The 19,170-nt window shown below is 37.8% G+C and overlaps 1 protein-coding gene across 1 annotated transcript in view; it reads left to right on the top strand.

The window, feature by feature from the left end:
• Positions 1 to 19,170, top strand: part of HMGA1 (high mobility group AT-hook 1) — a 29,337-nt gene continuing 10,167 nt past the window's right edge. The window contains exons 1-3 of the mRNA XM_083357938.1: positions 1 to 356; positions 11,867 to 11,975; positions 14,666 to 14,749. Of these exons, the coding sequence (XP_083214064.1) occupies positions 11,874 to 11,975; positions 14,666 to 14,749 (186 nt within the window). The 5' untranslated portion in view covers positions 1 to 356; positions 11,867 to 11,873. The remainder of the gene's footprint in view (positions 357 to 11,866; positions 11,976 to 14,665; positions 14,750 to 19,170) is intronic.

Below are 19,170 nucleotides of genomic sequence, written 5' to 3'. Positions count from 1 at the left end.
CAGTAAGCCTGCCCTTTATTTAATTTGGAGTGTGATTTTGCTATTTTTAGCTTCTGGATTCTCTCCAGTAAGATTTTAGAGGAGGCTTTTTCCCCCCCCTCTCACTTTTTTAATTCTGCAAATGATTTTGACCCAGCTTCCTTCCTCCTGGAACATTTTTAAAAAATTTATATAAATAAGAGGGGGGCCTGTCTGCTTGTACGCTGTTTCTCTCTCTTTTTTTTCCACTGCAAGTCTCCCTGCCTTCTGCTTCAGATCTGCAATTGCAACCATCAGCAACCAGAAGGGGGGATTATTTCCATTTCACCACAACACACAAGGAAAAAACGTATACAGATTCGCGAATAAGAGTAATTGTAAGTTGGTGATTTCTAAAAAAAAAAAAAGTTGCGTTAATTTTATTTTACATTTGCAGAATTTAGAAACGGATTTTGCAAAGTCATTTGTTTGTAAAAAAATATATGTATCTGTGCTCTTCCTTTACAATAGGAAGCAAGTAAGGCATGCGGAATAAAATACTCTCCAGCCTTTTATTCTCAGCGTGCTTGCAAGTAAGAGAAGAAGGGTTATATATGCAGGAAGGGAGGTCTTAAGCCACTGGACTGGGGAAGGCGGAATGGCCTTGTAATTTGTGGCTAAGTGGGGTATGGTTTTTCTCAAACACTTCGCCTTCAATGTTAAATTCTAAGGCACTTGATCCGGATTTTATTCAGGGTGGGAAAATTGATAAGACATATTTCTACAGATCACGGGTCCGAGGGTTAGAACTCCTTTTCTTGTCTCCCTTTATTTTTATTTTTAACGTCGGAAGAGAGTAGTGAACTGCTTTGCTTATTGCAACTTGCTCCTATCTGCGAGACTCCCCGTAACATTGGAGCTCTGGCGGCTAGTGTTTCAGGTTTCCCTCCCCCACCCTTTCTCGAGATCCCTACAAATACATGCACGCTAGGGCTGTGTTCATTTTCAAATCGCGCGACACTACTTTCGTCCACTTATTAATTTTCCAGTGTATTTCTTCCAATAAGACGTGCAGATCCGGGGGGAAAAATTGTGTGTGTGTGTGTGTGCGTGCAAATAGCAGGTGCATTAGGCTTTCTAGAAACACCCCCTTCCGCTCTTTTAAAGGGAAAGATGCCGGAGCTTTCGTTTTCTTTTAAAGGAAATTGGGTATAATCGCTTTTCAGGTGTGGAAATGATTGGTAAATTTGACTAGATTTCCTGTTAGACGGATTTGCTTTGTTCATTAGCCTGTGTATCGTTTTTGGCTTGCATTTTTGAGCAAAGGCTTTGGCTGTTGTTGGGGGGGCCCACACTACTGCCCCACATATGTATATTCAATTTCAGTGAGCTGCTGCTACTGATTTCAAATGTTTGTTTTTTTTCATTAAAGGCTCTGATTAGGCAGATTCTAGCTCCCAGTCTCGATTTAGTGAATTGCTCAATTGGAAAATATTGGGAGAACTTAAATCAAAAATATGTTCAGAATTGAAAGTAGTGCACCTAGCTAGCTTATTATTAATACTTGGCTAACTGACGTTGGTAGAATTGGGTTTTTAACAATTGGGGAAGTGTCTTGAAGAAGTACCTGAGTGTTATTAACTAGTGCTTGGAAGAGAGAGTTTATCCAATTTCCTTTTTTTCTACTGATCAAAAAAGTTGGTTTTAGTGGAAAAGGAGGAGATGGGGGACTGTGTAACTTTCCCCATCAGCGTTTGTTGTATGAAAAGCTTCTTGCTAACTTCAAAAAATGTAATTTACCCTTTTTCCTCTTCACAAAGAGTATAATACTCCCCTCCTCCCCATCAAGGCCTTGTGGGACTGAACATTTGTGCCCTGCGGGACAGCTCTTCAAAAGTTTCCAGTTCTCTGTTAACCTTCCTGTGTGGCCCCCCAGCCTTCCTTATCGCTTTCTTTTATTATGTGCACTTCAAGTGGGGCTGGGTGTTTCAATAGCCCATCTTCTGGGGCTTCAAAAGAATCCCTCTGGAATGCTCCATTAAGGGATCTCCAAAGCCAGCCCTATTTTCAAACAGGCTGTTCAAATTTGTGATTTGGTGTTTATGTGTTTGCCTCCAGCATATTGTAAGCAAACCCAATCCTTTGCCCAGAAGGTGCCCCAGCTCCTGGGAGGACACTGTGCTGCTTGGATTTAGGCCAGCCATTTTCGATTGAGCAACCTGTTGTCTTTCAAAATTTAATTTGTTATTAATCAGAGAGAAGCAAACAGTTGTGGCGCAAGCAGGGTGTGGGAACCTGGAAGGGGAATTGGCAGATTACTGTATTTGAGGAGAAAAATAACCCCAGAGATTGCTGTTTCTAAGGGTGACAGGTTGTGACTGCTGGCATTCAACTTCATTTTGAGGAATGGGTGATCTCTCTGGCCCTACTAGCTGTCTAGAATAATATGTAGTGATGGAGGGGTGCTGCATAAGCATTTCTTCAGCCAGTACTTTTAAAAGCATTTTCCTTTTTTTTCCATCCAGAGAAACATATCCATGGATTCTCAGTCTTCCTGGGCTTCTCTGCATTCACTATTTTAGGATGTAGAAACAGGATGATTTACCTTTTCCTGCATTCATTTAAAACTGGAGATTGACTTTCATTGTAGCATAGTGTTGATTTTCTTGGTTTCTCCATGTTGGTATAAGACTTTCCAAAATCTGAATCATTTGTTTGTTGATTTGGACAGTACAGGTAGTCCTCAACTTACAACAGTTCATTTACTGACCAAAATTACTGTCAGACTCTTGACTGACACTGAAAAAAGGTCATTTTTCACAATTATGACCGGTGCAGCATCCCCCATGGTTATGTGGTTTACATTCAGATGCTTGATAACTAGTTCATATTTATGACCGTTGCTGTATTCCAAGATCATGTGATCACCTTTTGCGACTTTCTGACAAGCAAAGTCAATGGGGAAACCAAATTCGCCTAACAACTATATTACTAATTTAACAATTGCAGTGATTCACTTAATAAATATGGCACGAAAAGTCATAAAATAGGACAAAACTCACTTAACAAATTTTTCACTTAGGAACATAAATTAGGGGCTCATTTGTGTTCGTAAGTCAAGGCCTACCTGCAGAAGGGAAGTGAGTGGGGATATTTCTTGCCCTTCATTGCATTCTCCATCAGAAGCAAGAGAGCATTCAGTGGTAGCAAGTAACTGCAAAGGTTGTAAGTTGCCCTTTAAGTATTTATAGCCTCAGCAAAATTCATCGTCTCCAGAAAATCTGAGATTTGAGAAAGGGGAGAGAATAATACTGGTATATTAGTTTATATATTATTGCCATAATGTTTATTTTGGCATTTTGTCACAAATCATAAACCATTATTTAACATGTTGTATAAATCAGATGATTTGATGAACAGATCTAGCCTGTTCTATAAATCCTGTTTAAAACAAGCCATGCCTTGATGTACTGTGTAATCATAAGCATTGGATTAGACAAATGACCTACAGTAGCAGCTCGCAAATTCCTAAGAGAAATGGAAGACAACCTTGTAATAATGGTCTGTGTAAAATACAGAAGTTTGATTTGTTGTGTTTTCCATGTGATTCTAAATGATAACTGTTAGTAGATACCCTTCCCAAACTGGGAATTGGTATTATAAATCTAAGAATTATCTATTAGGTATGCAACAATTTATGTTCATCCAATTGACTTTCATTGATCAAAGTGCTGTGATAATAAGTTACATAGTCTCTCTGTGATCTAAAAGTTTAGTCCAATTTTAGATGGATCATTGCCTAAATGACATTTTTTTTTACATTAGTTAGAGCTAGTTTGCTGTAGTGGTTAAGGTGCTCATCTAGTAACCAGGATATAGTGAGTTCTGTTTCTGCCTTAAGCATGAAAGCCTGTTGAGTGGCTTTGAGCCAATCTCTGTCCCGTAGCCCACACAGGGGTGTTGTGGGGAAAATAGGAGGAAGAATTTCCTGCCTTGAGTTACTTACAAAGTACAAAAGGCAGGTTAAAAACTAATAAACTTTCCCTTTTTCACCCAGAAATGTTGTTTTTAACAGACAATTGAGGAGAATAAAGTATGTGTATATCCAGATGTCTGTTAAATCCAAATTTATATCATCTGTTGCAAATGATGTAAATTTATATTAATCACATAGACCAGTGGTGGTGAACCTTTTAGAAACCAAGTGCCCAAACTGAAACCCAAAACCCACTTATGTATCGTCGGGTGCTGAGTGGGCATGGCCCATTGGGTGGCCATAGCCCATTGGGTGGGTGTGGCTGCGGTGGTAACAGCTAGCTGGGTGGGACTAAAAATTTTTTATTTTATTTTTTTAATTTTAATTCCATTTATATCCCGCCCTTCTCCGAAGACTCAGGGCGGCTTACAAGTTCAATCAATTCCAACTTTGCGAGATCTTTTTTTCCCCACAAGAAGTTGAAATTGATTGATGATTGATTGAACCTTTTTTTTCTTTTTTGCACATGGCAGTGGAGGCCTAAAACTAAAACGTTTTGTAAAACCCAGCTGAAGGACTGGGGCGACGGTGTGCGTGCCCACAGAGAGGGCTCTGTGTGCCACCTGTGGCATGCGTGCCATAGGTTCACCACCACGGACATACACTTTGAATGCTAAATACTTGTCTGTTATTTGGAGGGATGCAAATCTGGTATGTTGAAGGTCCAATGAAGTCCAATAAAACAGGATCCATGGTTTCACTGTCATCTGACAGATTTTCAGATGCAATATCAAAGGTTGATATGAATACTATTCTTGCTGCAAGTAATTTTTACTCAATTTATTTGATTTGATATTTACATGTATACCCTTGTTATTGTTGTAGAGCCTAGTATAATTCTGATATTATTACAAGTAGTAATAATATCCGACTTAACCATTAGTTTAGTGACGGTTTGAAGTTATAATCACTGAAAAAAGTGACTTACAGCCAGTTTTTGCGCTTATGACCATTGCAGCATCCCCATGGTCATGTGATTGGAATTTGTGCACTTGGCATTTGGCATATATGATAGTTGCACTGTTCCAGGGTCGTGTGATCACCATTTACAACCTTCCCAATTAGCTTCCAATAAGTAAAGTCAGTGGGGGAAGCCAGATTTGCTTAATGAGCACATGATTCTCTTAACAATTGTCTAGCTTACCAACAGAAATTTTGGGCTCCATTGTGGTCGTAAGTGAAAGACTACCTGTATAAAGTATAATCTGTAGAGTAGAAGAGCTACAGGCCAAGCTGTTTCTGAGTTTCAATGATATAAATAGGGTTACAATGCATATACATTGCAGTGCATAAATGCTCTATAATTATAACTATAATCTTCAATCCATATATCAATCTTCCTCAAGCTAGTGTCTTCTACAGATATTAGACTGCAATTTCTGTCATTCCTAGGCAAGCTGTCTGAAGTTACACATCTGGATGGCCCCAGATGGGGAAGAAGCCTAGTTTATAATCATAATTCCAAAAAGAGGTTGACAACATAATAAAGCTGTTACCTTAGGTTTTTTCACCAATGAATTGCTTTTGCATCCTGTTTATAAGATCTCAAAATTTGTGTTATTTTAAGTGTGTGTGTGTGTGTGCACCTCATATATAGGAGATCCCATTCCTACATTTTCAGATTTAATAATTCTCTCCTTCTAGACATGAAGAGAATCTAAAACTGGAAATTCATTCCTACTAGTAGATGATGATTTATTTACTGACTTCCCAATTCAAACAGTATGATTTTCTGATGATACTATGTACAATTTTTCATTCTATCATCTGTATTTTTGGTCTGATGGAAATTTGAATTAAAATTTGGATTGATAAAAAATATTGCCTCAGTATGAATTTCACATTTTGTTAATAACTTGGTATGATTGCTTTTACATCATCAGTCATTGTGCGTGAGCATTTTCCAGGTAGTACCAGCTCTGTGAAATTAACAGCCTTCTGCATTTTCCTCAGTCCACCCTGAAAGGTTTTTAGAAGGGAAAAGTATAATATTTCTTGAAAATGTGTTGGTCTGGTATTGGTTATGTTGATATATCTTGAATTGAGTATATTAGTACATTAATATATTTTCTAGTTTGTGTGGTAAAGGCAACAGTATGCTTCCAAGATAGTTTCTAGAATTGAGATCCTAGCTTACCTCGAGTAACATTTCTTCCTATTTCTTATTCATGAGGAGTAAGACTGGTTTTGCCCAATGTCTTGTCTGCAGCAAGGAATGCTATATGTGAGGGAGGATAGAAAAACTAGAGGTGAAGTTGGGGAAATGTAACATATTGAATGAAATATAACCTTAGTAGAATAATTTTTTCTGCTAGATGATATGAATGAGTGTACAGAAAAGGTGATTAGGCCATCCAGAGACTCAGGAATAATTGAGAACAATGTTGTATACAGAGTATTTGCTTAGAAAAAGGTCTGCTTTGAATTTGTGATTGTAAGTTTATTCACACATATTGCAAAGGAATACAAATCTAAAAATATGACTGGTTTGATTGTTTATAATGAAAATTGAGCAAAATATACAAAACCCTGATCTTCTGAATGTTGGGCGACCATTTCTTGATAATGTCAAAGATTCATGGGGGAAATGGATACAAGAAAAAAAGAAGTGAAAGAGGCCACTCACTGAAACAGAACGACTGCTGGGATGAAACTCAAGGCATATGTCTTAGAAAGAATATTTGAGGGATATGTCAAAGATTGGAGTTGAAATGTTCTTAGTGTCCAAAAAAAGACTAATGAAATGGAAATAAATGCTGTGAGAATCTTAGACTGAGAAGATTTCAGTAATAGCTGATATCACTAAAGAAATATTAAAATATGGATGTGGTTAACATGTGTGAAGCCAGCACCAATGCCTAATATCTGGAAGAATTCCATTGTGTTCTCCCACAGAAAAAGAAAGATACTACAAGGAGAATTAGGTGTTAAGTGGGCCTAGGAACATGTCTGACAGATTTCTAATTCAAAGAAGAGAAGAATATAGTGCAGTTACATGCTGGACAAGAGATATGCAGCTCATCTTTATTCTTCAATATATTATTGAAAAACAAAAAATACATGTTTATTTGGAGAAAACTTATGATTAAGAAAATAAGCTTGAGCTATGGGTTATTTTGCAAGAGTATGTTGAAAGTTGGTTGCCGAATGCAATAAGCATTATACAGCTGAAGTAAAATCTGTGAGAAAATGAATAAAATGCTTAATCAGCATTTCAGTATTATGCAAGTGGTAAGAATGTCTCATTATTTAATATGTTTGTGGTGATGTTAAAGATACGTTGGTTGAGCATATATATACTTTGTACGTAGAAAATGCTTTGTTGGCTGAGAAATTGATTTGTAGCAAGTGCTAAATTGTACAGTGCATATGCATTGAGGAGTTTTGGTCTGAAAATTAATGTTTTAAATATTAAAGTACTTTTTTACAGAGAAAATAGGATGAATAAGTTATATGGCAAAAAAAATAGTAAATTGATGTTGTATATCATGTTAAAATATTGTAAATTGGGATATGGACAAAATTTAAAACATGTAATAGAAAGGTAGTAGGTTGCATTTGATCTATGGTGAAGAATGAATGTTTGCCAAAAGAAGCAAAAATGGCTGTGAGAACAGCATGCTTTTGCCTATTTAGTTGTATGGAAGCCAGAGCTGCATATGTGAAGAGGAACATAACAGTCACTTGAATGCAGTGGGAATAGGATACTTAAGTGTGTGGCTACATGAAAAAGAGATGGGGTCAAAAATGAATGAGTGATGGATGACTGTGTATTGAATTCAAAAGTGAGTGACCAATATGAAAAAAAAAACATTGAAGTGGTTTAGACATGCAGAGAGTAAATGAGGATTGAATTACAAAATAAATATATGAAGAACAAACAAATGACTTGAGAGGAAAGGGAAGACCAAGAGATTTATGGTTGGGTGGAGCTGATGAGAGCTGAAGAACAAAAAGCAATATATGAATCAGTGTATGGGAGAGGCAGGGGTGGTTTTCAATGATAGGAAAGTATGTTGAGTATAATGAATAGGGTTAGTGTAACATAATTTTAGCTATGCTTTTTTCTGTTTCATGTTATTTAATTTATTCTGCTTGCTCCTTCTTTTGCATAATTTTATTCTACCACAAAAGGTAATAATGTAATAGATACTGTATATATTTATGTGAAGATGTATTGATGGCTTCAGAGTGTGGTTTGTGATGGTGGCTTTTTAATCTTAGGTGAGAAGATCTATTTATCTGTATCACATATAAGGAACTTATTGGCTGCATGCATCTTTCTCAGCACCTCTTTGCAACCCCAAATTTAATGATACCATTTCCCCCCCCTTTTTTTCATTTTGATTGATTTAAGGGATGAAGCACTTTTTTTAACCCCACTAAACCCTCAAACATGGGTTTGAAAATTCTGGCTTTGCACTTTCCAGTGGTATTACAATATTACTGAATATGCTTCATGTAGCCTCAGTGTAGAAAGAGCAGGGTTGATACCAAGATTTTAAAAAATTGGCCACCTTTAATTCTCCTGAAACGTATGGCATAGGGACCATAATTTCATAGCAGTTCCTTTAAAACTATTTACAATTCATTGCTTAATAAATTTATTCCAAAGTAAATCCATACTAAATTCAGTAAATTCAACTCTACAGTAAGCATTTCTAAATATTAAACAATGTTCCTAGAAATATCTACATCCTGCAGGCAGCTGATTCTAAGTCCAAAAAATCTCCTTTGGTCATCCTATAAAAACTCTCTTAATTTTGTTTTCTTGGCTGAGTTTTTTTGTTAAAAAAAAGTGAGCTTTTCTCAACTTTTGAATTTATAAGTTTCGAAGAAAAACTATTTAGATAATATTATAATCTAAAAAATATGGACCCTTTAAACTGTATGCTTTGCATTTAGGAATAAGGATAGAAATGAGCTTTTGCTACTGGCAATATTTGTAAATAATAAAGCTTCATCAAATATTCTGAGTGTCTTAAAATGCTCAGTCCCATGAACTGTATTCTTCAGATCTTTGCTTATGGAAAGTTTCTATCTCGTATTGTCAGTGCTGCAGACTAAGCTTCTAATGGTGTACGTAAGAAAAGGGGAAGGCACATTTTTGGATCTCTGGCAACATTTGGAAATTACATGCGTATTGTGGTAATGCTAAGAAAATATCTGTCATTGGATGTGAAGGCAGTCAATGTACAAAAGCAGTCCATGTAGATGAGGGAATTAGCTGGTCACCAAAACACCCATTGCCAAAAGGACAACTGATGACGTTGCTGCTCACTAATCCCCCTAAAACGCTGTCTGCCACCTCAGCATATTTTTTCATGGCAGGTAAGATACATAACCACCCCTCTGTTTTGTTTTTAAGAATCAATATATAATCTATAGGGGGGTCCAAAATATTATTTCCATTGAAGAGGAGGAGGTTTTTATAGCATCCATATTCTTCTGTATTTTTATTTGAGGATGTCTTAAGCAAACTTTGAAGGCAGGAAGATAGCCTGGCAGACACCAAAGAACATGTTTGCATGGACATGGATGCAAACAAAATTCTAAATTAATGTGAGGAGGAAAGGTTCTAGTATCCAAAGGCATTAAGACATTGATTTGGTTTTGTTATATTATATTAGACATTCAAGTGGGGGGAGGGGGGGAAGAGATTCATTGAGACAGTACATACTGCTTTCAATTTGGAGCTGACCTCAACCATATCTGGAGCTTTGATAAATCTTTATCATATATAAACAGCCCTGGCTCTTTTTAATCAAAATCCTTTAAGGGTTTTCTGACAAGGTACTGTCAGTTCCTGGCAACAGCTAGGAGAAAAAATCTACAAGCCAGCATTTCAGTGAACTTCTCTGTGTTTGGAATGCACAGAAAAGTTGAGGACTTCTCTTCTCTTCAGGGGTCAACAAAGACAATCAATGGTTGGATGATATGCTGTGGTTGCCCAAAGGCACCTAACTTTAGTGAAATGGTTTGATCAACATAGTCAATGTGAATCTTTTAGAACTGTGGACAAGATGGTGCCCTACATTTCAAGCTGATACATTGGTATTTATTGTGGGGGAGTTGCTGTCTAATGACTCCCCCTCATCATAGGGGTCACCATGGAAACAGCTCAGCAGGTAGTCTACCCTTTTTAAGGCCCTGTTTCTGATAGATTCGGACAGTTGTCAAGTTGCAGACATACAAGATTCAGGAAGAAGTAGTATATTGCTATGTGTGATTGGAAAAATAGCTAAGGGGCAGAGCGATACAAAATTACATGAGTTGGCATATTGACATTCTCATTTTTATCTTAAAGCAGAGGTTTTGATCGAAGTAGTTCTATATGTATAAGGTTTAACGTCCCTCCCATATAGCATTTCAGATATTCAGACAGAGCTACCATCATTCTTGCCCCACTCAGAGAAAGTATTGTTGTCATAGTGATAGCAGCACAATTGATATGGGTTTGGCCTTCAAGAGAAAAAAGTGTGTAGACCCTTTTTTTCCTCAACCCGATGTGCCATAAAGACCTAAACCCATTTGATGCCTTTAAATTGGGAATGATTGACTTAGACCTAATTTAAATAGGATTTCTTAGTCAATGTAATGCACTTTTCCTGTCAATTGCCCTTAATAACTTTTATAGAATAATATTTAAATTTTGTCTTGCAGAAGGCCTTATAGTTTCTAAAATATATTTACGACATTTATTTTGGCTTTAAATAACTTTTCCCTATGTTTTCTATTTTTCAAATTCTTTGTGGAATAAGTATCTTCCTAAATTCTTATTCTTGCTCAATTTAGATCTTTGGATTAGACATGTAACACTGGGCTGGCTGACTCTTCTTTATGCTTCCATCCCCAGTGCCTTTTTTCAGAAATCTTATCACAATTTTTTCTGCATTATGTGGGAAAAACATCTTCCTTATTGCTTAGCATCAATATACAGGTGATTATGAGTATACAAAGAACAAAATGCTAGGATATTATTTTTTCTTCAGTGTAATTTTATCACTGGCAGTGCCATGGTAATTATAAGGCATAGTCTCAAAATGGGCTTCAGAGAACTCACCTTAAAGTATAAAGCTTACTAAAAAACAAAAACAAAAGATGCCCCTGAACACAGCCCTCTTTTCCATAGCAGAAAATGCTTTTTGCTCTGAAGCTTCATTTAAAACAAACCATACTTTTTTTTCATTCAGAACTCTGGCTATTCTTCTATAGTTCAATGATAAATTAATGAATTCATGGAATGAAGCTAATAACTATTTGGATATTAAATCAGGCAGCAATTGTAAAAAAAATATTCTAAAAGCTGGATGATAATCTGTTGGTACTACAATAAATGTGAAGTGAGTCTGATTAACTTTTAAGAAGCACTGATATTCTTAGTCCAGTAAAACATGTAGCCTTTAATAAAAATCGGAAGTGTTCTAGTTTCATGCTTGGCAGGATAACACAGTAGTGCAGCCAACTCTTCTAATAATGGTCTATCATGATATTCGTGTTAGCCTGTATGTTGTACTGCAGTGAAGCAGACAGACACATACAGACACACACAAATTTAGAACAGGGGGCCCTTTGGATGCCTTTGGAGTGTGCTGATCTGAATAGATCCATTTTTCAAAGCACTCAGCTTTCCCTACTGAGGCAAATAGAGGGCATTTCCTCTTTGCTTGGATAAGAGCACCTCTTGAAAGTGTAGACTGGGCTTTTCATTTGCTCCCTGGATAGGGAGAGAACAGAGTCCTTTGCATTGTTCACATACCCTTTCATAAAGTTTGATATTCTAGTAGCCAGAATAAAATCTGCTTTTAAATCTATGTAGACATTTGAGAGAAAAGAATTAACAGAATCATTTTATATCTGTCCTTTTAAAAGTGAGAAGATGAGTGAATCCAGTGCAAAATCAAGCCAACCCCTGTCTGCTAAACAAGACAAGGATGTTTCAGAGAAGAGAGGACGAGGTCGGCCCAGGAAGCAACCCCAGGTTTGTACAGTATTCAACTTCCCTCATGTTATTAGGGGAAGCTTCTGCAAGATATACTATGAATCTTGCTGGTTATTGCTTAAAGCAACTGAGTCATAGTAAAAGGGAAATAAAAAGGACTATTATGGTGCGACCAAAGCTATTGATAATACACAATGAAAGTTAAACATCAGTAGGTCATTTACTCTGCATACTTAATGAAAGCAACTCCTCTGGGAATCAGGGCATCTTGCTTTATGATGCTGGCAATAATTGTGACAGTCTAACTCCTTTGTTTCTGGGACAAACACAGTTCTGTAGAGGAGTACTGAAGCAAATTCTGAATCTCTGCTATTTTCATTATTTGCAAGTATCAAAATATTTTTCTTCCTAAAGTATCTAGAAAGTACTTTAGTAGCTTCAATGAATGCAGTATCCTGCTATACTAGGAGAATAGTTCAGCCTTAGAGTAGTTTATTTTGATCCCAGAAAGAATGCAATTTCCCTCTATAGATTTATTTCAGCTTAAAGTGTTGAAAGTTTGGGAACTCTTTAGAATTGTCTGCAATTTTGCAATATTGTCATCTGTAAAATGATCAGAGTTTCAACTAAGTCATATTAATAAGTAGAACTTACAAAGCACTTAGTACAGTATATTGAACACATTGAGCAAACATTGTGTTTCTAAAGAGTTCACATATTTTATCTCACTACTATAGATGTTCAAAAGACTTTGAATCACATTATCATTTATGATATAATTCAATAGAAGATTTTGATAGGGAATCACTTCACCATTCCTGGAACTTCAATCTCTGTCCTGATCTCTTTGCTCTGAGTTTTCCTCAGAGACATAAGTATTTATCCAAGATAGTTAAGTATAGTTTTGATTTTGGATGACAGCTTCATGGTATGTTTTCTATTTTACCAGAAGCAAATATATATTTATTATTAGATTTATTATTAGATTTTTATACCGCCCTTCTCCCGAATGACTCAGGGCGGTATACAGGGCAATAAAGATCAGGCCACTCGGGGGGAGGGGGTGTTTGCTGTTCTGAACTGCCATCCTCCTCTTCCATCTGCCTGAAGTATTTATTTATTTATTTATTTTTTATACCGCCCTTCTTCCGAAGGACTCAGGGCGGTGTACAGGGCAATAAATATTAAAAAAACAAAGTACAAAAGTTAAAAAACAATTAAATAATTTATGCCCGATATATACAATAGTTAAAACCATATTAAAAACCCCAAACCCAAACCCATCAGACCAGGCTGGACTGCTCAAATAAATAGGTTTTTAGATCCCGCCGGAAGGAGCGAAGGTCGGGGGCCATCCGGAGCTCAACCGGCAAGCGGTTCCACAGGTCTGGCGTGCCCACAGAGAATGCCCTCCCCCTGGGGGCCACCAGTCAACATTCTCTGATTGGAGGCACCCTGAGGAGGCCCTCTCTCTGGGAGCGCACTGGACGGAGGGAGGTTGACGCCGGCAGCAGGTGCTGCCGTAGGTAATCCGGACCCATGCCATGTAGGGCTTTGTAGGTCATTACCAGCACCTTGAATCTCACCCGGAGGACAACTGGGAGCCAATGCAGCTCACGGAGTAGAGGTGTAACATGGGAGTATCGGGAGACTCCCAACACAACTCGCGCGGCTGCATTCTGCACCAGTTGGAGCCTCCGAGTGGTCTTCAAGGGCAGTAGTACAGGGAGACAATCTTTCTGGAGAAAGGCTGATGATATTAGAGTATTGGCTTCTCCATAGTACTAAAACTTGTGTCTGTAATCTTTTAACTGGTTGAAACACGCATCATAGGACAAAACATTTTCAACATTTTCAAGTTGGCTAATTTACAAAATGCTGGGATCCATTACTCCTGAGGCAATGAAATTTGGGGAAGTTGTGGCTTCTTCGACATTGCTGTTTTAGCATTGTCTCAATCAGTTGCAATTATGTGAACCTCATTTTCAACAATTCCATGGGAACACACCGCGTTCCCTTGTTCCGTCCTCCACCCAGCCTGGGGAAAGGGAAAAAGAAAGGGAAAGGAAAGGATGACAGGAGAGAAGAGGAAAAGGAAACGAGGGAGGGAGGGAAGAGAAAAGGGACGGAAAAAAGAAAGAAAAGGAAGGAGAAGGGAGATAGGAATAGGAAGGAAGATAAGATGAAGAGAAAGAGGAACAAGAAAGGGGGGAAAGGAAAGGGAACAGACAGGAAGAAAGGGAGAGAAGGAAATAAGGAAGAAGGGAGAGGAAGGAGGGAGGAACAGAAGGAAAGGAATGTGAAAGAGGGAGGGAAAGAAGGAAGGAAAAAGTAACGAAAGAAAAAGGTGGAAAGGAAGATTTTCAAGGTTCACTGACAGCTTCCCATAAACAAACTCTGTGGGGAAGCCAGCAGCAAGCCAGAGGTTGCTCCCATTCCCACATGAGTATAAGAAAAATGTGTGGTCTGTACCACTAAACGTATTTCATGGTATTAACATTTTTGAAACTCGTTCTTTAAACACTGTAGACTGTATTATGAACGTCTACCAGAAATTAATGTGTCTGCGTATCAAGTTTCTAAATTGGCTGTATTGGTTGCAGTTTGGTGGGATTCTTTTATTTCTTTTATGGTAGCTTCCGGGTACAAAGCAAAATGCCCTGAGTGGATGTGTAAGCATTAACTACATTTATTTCTCTGTCACTCACTGTAATACTCTTTGTTTGTAGCAAGAACCCAGTGAGGCACCAATACCTAAGAGACCACGTGGCAGACCAAAGGGGAGCAAAAACAAGGCCACTTCAAAGGGAAGGGTAGGTATTCTGGCTGTTGGATAATGAATTAAAAGTCATACTCAATCATGTGTACTCTTTCCTGTTGTTTTTATGCACATATACCAATTGATAGTGTCTGTTAAGGCTGATCTGGAGAATTGTTTCAACAGAAATAGCATCTATGGAGGAATAAACCAGCCATAAGGAATGTCAGTGGCATTCTCCAAACATTAAATGTATTGGAGCAAACGTTTAATGCCTTTACTAGGACCACCTACTATAGATAGCCTCTACTTGTGACCACAGTTGAACCCAAAATTTCCATTGCTAAGCAAGGCAGCTGTTAAATGAGTTTTGCCCCATTTGACAACCTTTTTTGCCACAGTTTTAAGTAAAGCATTGCATTTTCAAAAGGCAACTGGACTTTCTTGGTTTTTCCTTGAAGACTTTTCACTGACAAAACTGAAGAAGCTTCTTAGATGAGAAGTAAAATGTCTTCAAGGAAAAAACAAGTCCAGTTGCCTTTTGAAAAAAGACCTTTGGGACCACCATGACCTGGATGAAGGAGAATCTCTTTAGATATGAATCAGTTGTTAAGTTAGTAATATGGTTGTTAAGTGAATTTGGCTTCCCCATTGACTTTGCTTGTTAGAGGGTTGCAAAGGGTGATCACATGGCCCTATGACACTGCAACCATCAAAAATGGTTGTCCATGAGCCTTGGTGGAGCAGTGGGCTAATGCCTCCTTAAGTAACACCAGCTGCCTGCAATTAGTGCAGGTTCGCATCCCACCAGGCTCAAGGTTGACTCAGCCTTCCATCCTTCCGAGGTAGGTAAAATGAGGACCCAGATTGTTGGGGGCAATTAAGCTGACTTTGTAATAATGCCGCGAAAGCCCTAATAAGCAGGCATATACATAGAATGAAGGCTATTGCTAAGCACATTGGTTTGTGCTTAAATTGTAAGCCGCCCTGAGTCTTCGGAGAAGGGCGGGATATAAATGGGATTAAAATAAAATAAAATAAATAAAAATATATGCCAGTTACCAAGCATCTGAATTTTGATCACGTGATCGTGGGGATGCTACAACAGTCAAAAGTGTGAAAAATGCTCATAAGTCACTTTTTTTAGTGCTGTTTAACTTCAAACAGTCACTAAATGAATGGTGGTATGTCAAAGAATACCTATAATGAAGATGTGTAATAATGGGGCTGCAGCCATGTCAACAGTTGGTTAAGAGACAGCTTAGCCTCAGTAAGAATATGAGTGTAGCAAACCCCTCAGAAGACACCCTCAGTTTTTTTGGCCAGTGAAGGCAATGGGGGGAAAAATGTCCTTTCAAACTAGCAAGATTGAAATCAGCCTTGTAAAGTAATCCATACAGGAATAACAAGAGTTGGAAGAGACCTTGGAGATCTTCTAGTCCAGCCCCCTACTCAAGCAGGAAACCATCCTATTTCAAATGGTTGTCCAAACTCTTCTTAAAAACCTCCACTTTTGAAGCACATCCAGGATTATTTGCTCTGCTATTTATAAATTACATTAACAGAATCTTGCAAGTCCAAAAGTATATTCTCCCCTCAACTTTACAGCCCCAAACTTCTGAGAAGTTTGCTATGCTCAGATTTCCTTCTGCTGGCTAAGATACCTTTTATCCAACTGCAGCTTTTTCCCCTCTCCCAAGGTCATTCCCACATACCATTACAAGAGGTGAGTTATAACTCGAAAGGTTATGCATTTTCTCTTACGTTTATTTCTCAAATGGTCTATTATGTCTTCCATTTTTTTTTATTTTAAATGTAACATTTTCCAATTTATTATCTGTTTGTGTATATCAGTCTGATTTTTTGAAGTTTCTAAGATAAAACTAAGCAACACATGAAGAATATAAGAATTCTAGATGTAGTTTTTCATCTGGTGATAAAATAGGACCTAAAGTCTTGTCCCCTTGACTTATGGCCATTTTTCACACTTAATGACTGTTGCAGCATCCGCAGGGTCACATGATCAAAATTCAGATGCTTGCAATTGACTCATATTTATTGATGGTTGCAGTGTCCTGGGATCATGTGATTACCTTTTGCGACCTTCTGACAAGCAAAGTCAAAGAAGAAGGCGAATTCACTTAACAACCTTCTCACTAACTTAACAATTGCAGTGATTCACTTAACAACTGTGGCAAGAAAGTTCATAAATGGGGCAAAACTCACTTAACAACAAAACGTTTGGGCTCAATTGTGGTCATAAGTCAAGGACTACTTCAATATGTTTTCCTATTATCAATTTTGCCTAGTATTCTGTGAAATTTTTAGGTGACAGTTAACACCATTTTCTCAAATAGCATCTGTTTTAAAGCTAATAACTGCTTTAAACCTATGAGAATACATACGTTAGGAAACAAACTCAATGTTGAGGATCCCCAAATTTCCTCATCACTCTTGTTAACTGTTAACAGAATCAGCCAAGAGTATGGGATAGCTGCAAAAAAAAGCAGCTGTCTCAATGCTACATCAATGCAAGTAATCCTCGCTTAACAACTACAGTTGAGGCCAGAATTTGGTTGTTGAGCAAAGCAGTTATTAAGCAAGATGCCCACATAATTGCTTTGAACAGTGATTGCTCTCCTGGTTGTGGCCGTCAAGCAATCTCCGGAGTCATTGTGAAGACGAGTAAAAGAGCTGCCAGCCGAAGTTTGAACAGTCACTGAATGAGTGATTATTAAATGAGGATTACCTGAATAACCATCAAAGATGCCGTGCTAGACCTAGAGAGAGAGAGACCAATCCTCCATGGAAGTTTACTGAGTGACTAGTCATGCACTCTCAGTCCATTACAGGATTACTATTGTGGAGAAAAATATGAAGAAGCATTATGTGTATCATTTTGAGCTTCTGGAGGAAAGGCAAGTTATAAATCTAAAAAATTACTGAAGGGCTGTCATTGTAAAAAAAAAATGGGTAAGCTTGTTAAGTATTGAACCAGGAGATAATAGGAAAAAGTGATTTTTAGATTATAAGGAAGGAGATTTAGTGTAGATACCACAAAAAGTTTCCTAATGGTAAGAGCTTAAGCAGGCATGCCATAGTAGTGGATTCTTGCATTTAGCATGACTGCACTAAGTGATCTGTATAGTCTGTATAACACATTTTAAGATTGTATGAACATTGAAAAACTGTTTCCAAAGAAAAGATATGCTTGTAAATATGCATATGTTTATTTATTTTTATTTTTTTGAGTTTATGTGGAAAGAAGAACAAATAATGGAATTCTATTGATATCCAAATCTAGGATTTTGAGTAAAAGATACTTGAATTAGCTGGACAGCTGGTGACATTTGTTTGTGTGTGTGTGTGTGTGTGTGCGTGCGTGCGTGCGTGCGTGCGTGCGCACGCGCATGCATGCATGTCTGTCTCCAAGCAGCTGGAGTTTGTAAATCTGCAAAGAATAGAAAGAGATATGTCTCATTCACACACACAGAGGGAAGATTACAGTTCGCTGGATTGGGTAGCTTCTCTCTGTCCCATCACTCTGAATATGGAAGGCTTGACCTTCTAGCTTCCTCTGTTATATAGTTGCCAATCCTTAATGGCACATTGACTGTGCCATTCGCATGCTGGTTAGGAATGAAGGCTTGTTATATTGGGTGCCATATGGCTGAAACTTAGTGAAGGTTTGGAATAAAGCAAGGAAATGAATAAATGATTTCAGAGCTGATAATTTGGCAGCTGTTTATATATGCAGTATGTAATCAGAAATACTAGGCCAGAGCCATAAAGGGCATGGTCTTTCTTCACCCGCGCTCTCTCCAAGTCTTCCAACTAATACCAGAAAGAATCTTCATTGTTCCAGATGCTTTGGAACTACAGATGCTTGATCCTGATTTGACAGCCAAGCTTCCAAGGTTATTTCAGTGGACACCTCAGCTTAGCCCAGGCCTCTTGCCATCTGTTCAAATTATAAAATGTAGCAAGAAGAGAACATGAACCAAGTTCTGGAGACATTTGTTTCTGTTTGTTATGCATCTGACTCTCTGCAGCTATTGTGTTCTATTTTTAATGAGTAAGAGCAAAACCTTATTAAAAAGGCACTTCCAGTTCCTATCGGTGTATGAATTACAAATGTTCTGTTCGTGGTTCTGAAGTGACCATACCGAGCCTATTAGATATATTCCCAAATGATGCTGAGTACTATTGTATGTGGATACGTACAACAGTACTCAACATCATTTGGAAATATTTTTTAGCCTTTGCTAATGGGCAGCCTCCTCCTAGCAGTCATCTCTTACATTGTTGTGGTTACTATACAGAGCAAGTATGTTCCTGGAGCCTTTTGAATCTAAAATAGCTATTACAGATGTTAAGACAAATTTACACTAAGCATGCTCTGCAGTAAGTACAGGTTATTGTGATGACCAAGCTTTGCTCTTGGCCTGACAGTTTCTCCTACAGCTGCGTCTGTAT

Source organism: Vipera ursinii, assembly GCF_947247035.1.
Source record: "Vipera ursinii genome assembly, chromosome: 3".
Classification (NCBI taxonomy): domain Eukaryota; kingdom Metazoa; phylum Chordata; class Lepidosauria; order Squamata; family Viperidae; genus Vipera; species Vipera ursinii.
Note: the sequence above shows the minus strand (reverse complement) of the source record. Positions and strands in the feature narration are given on the sequence as shown.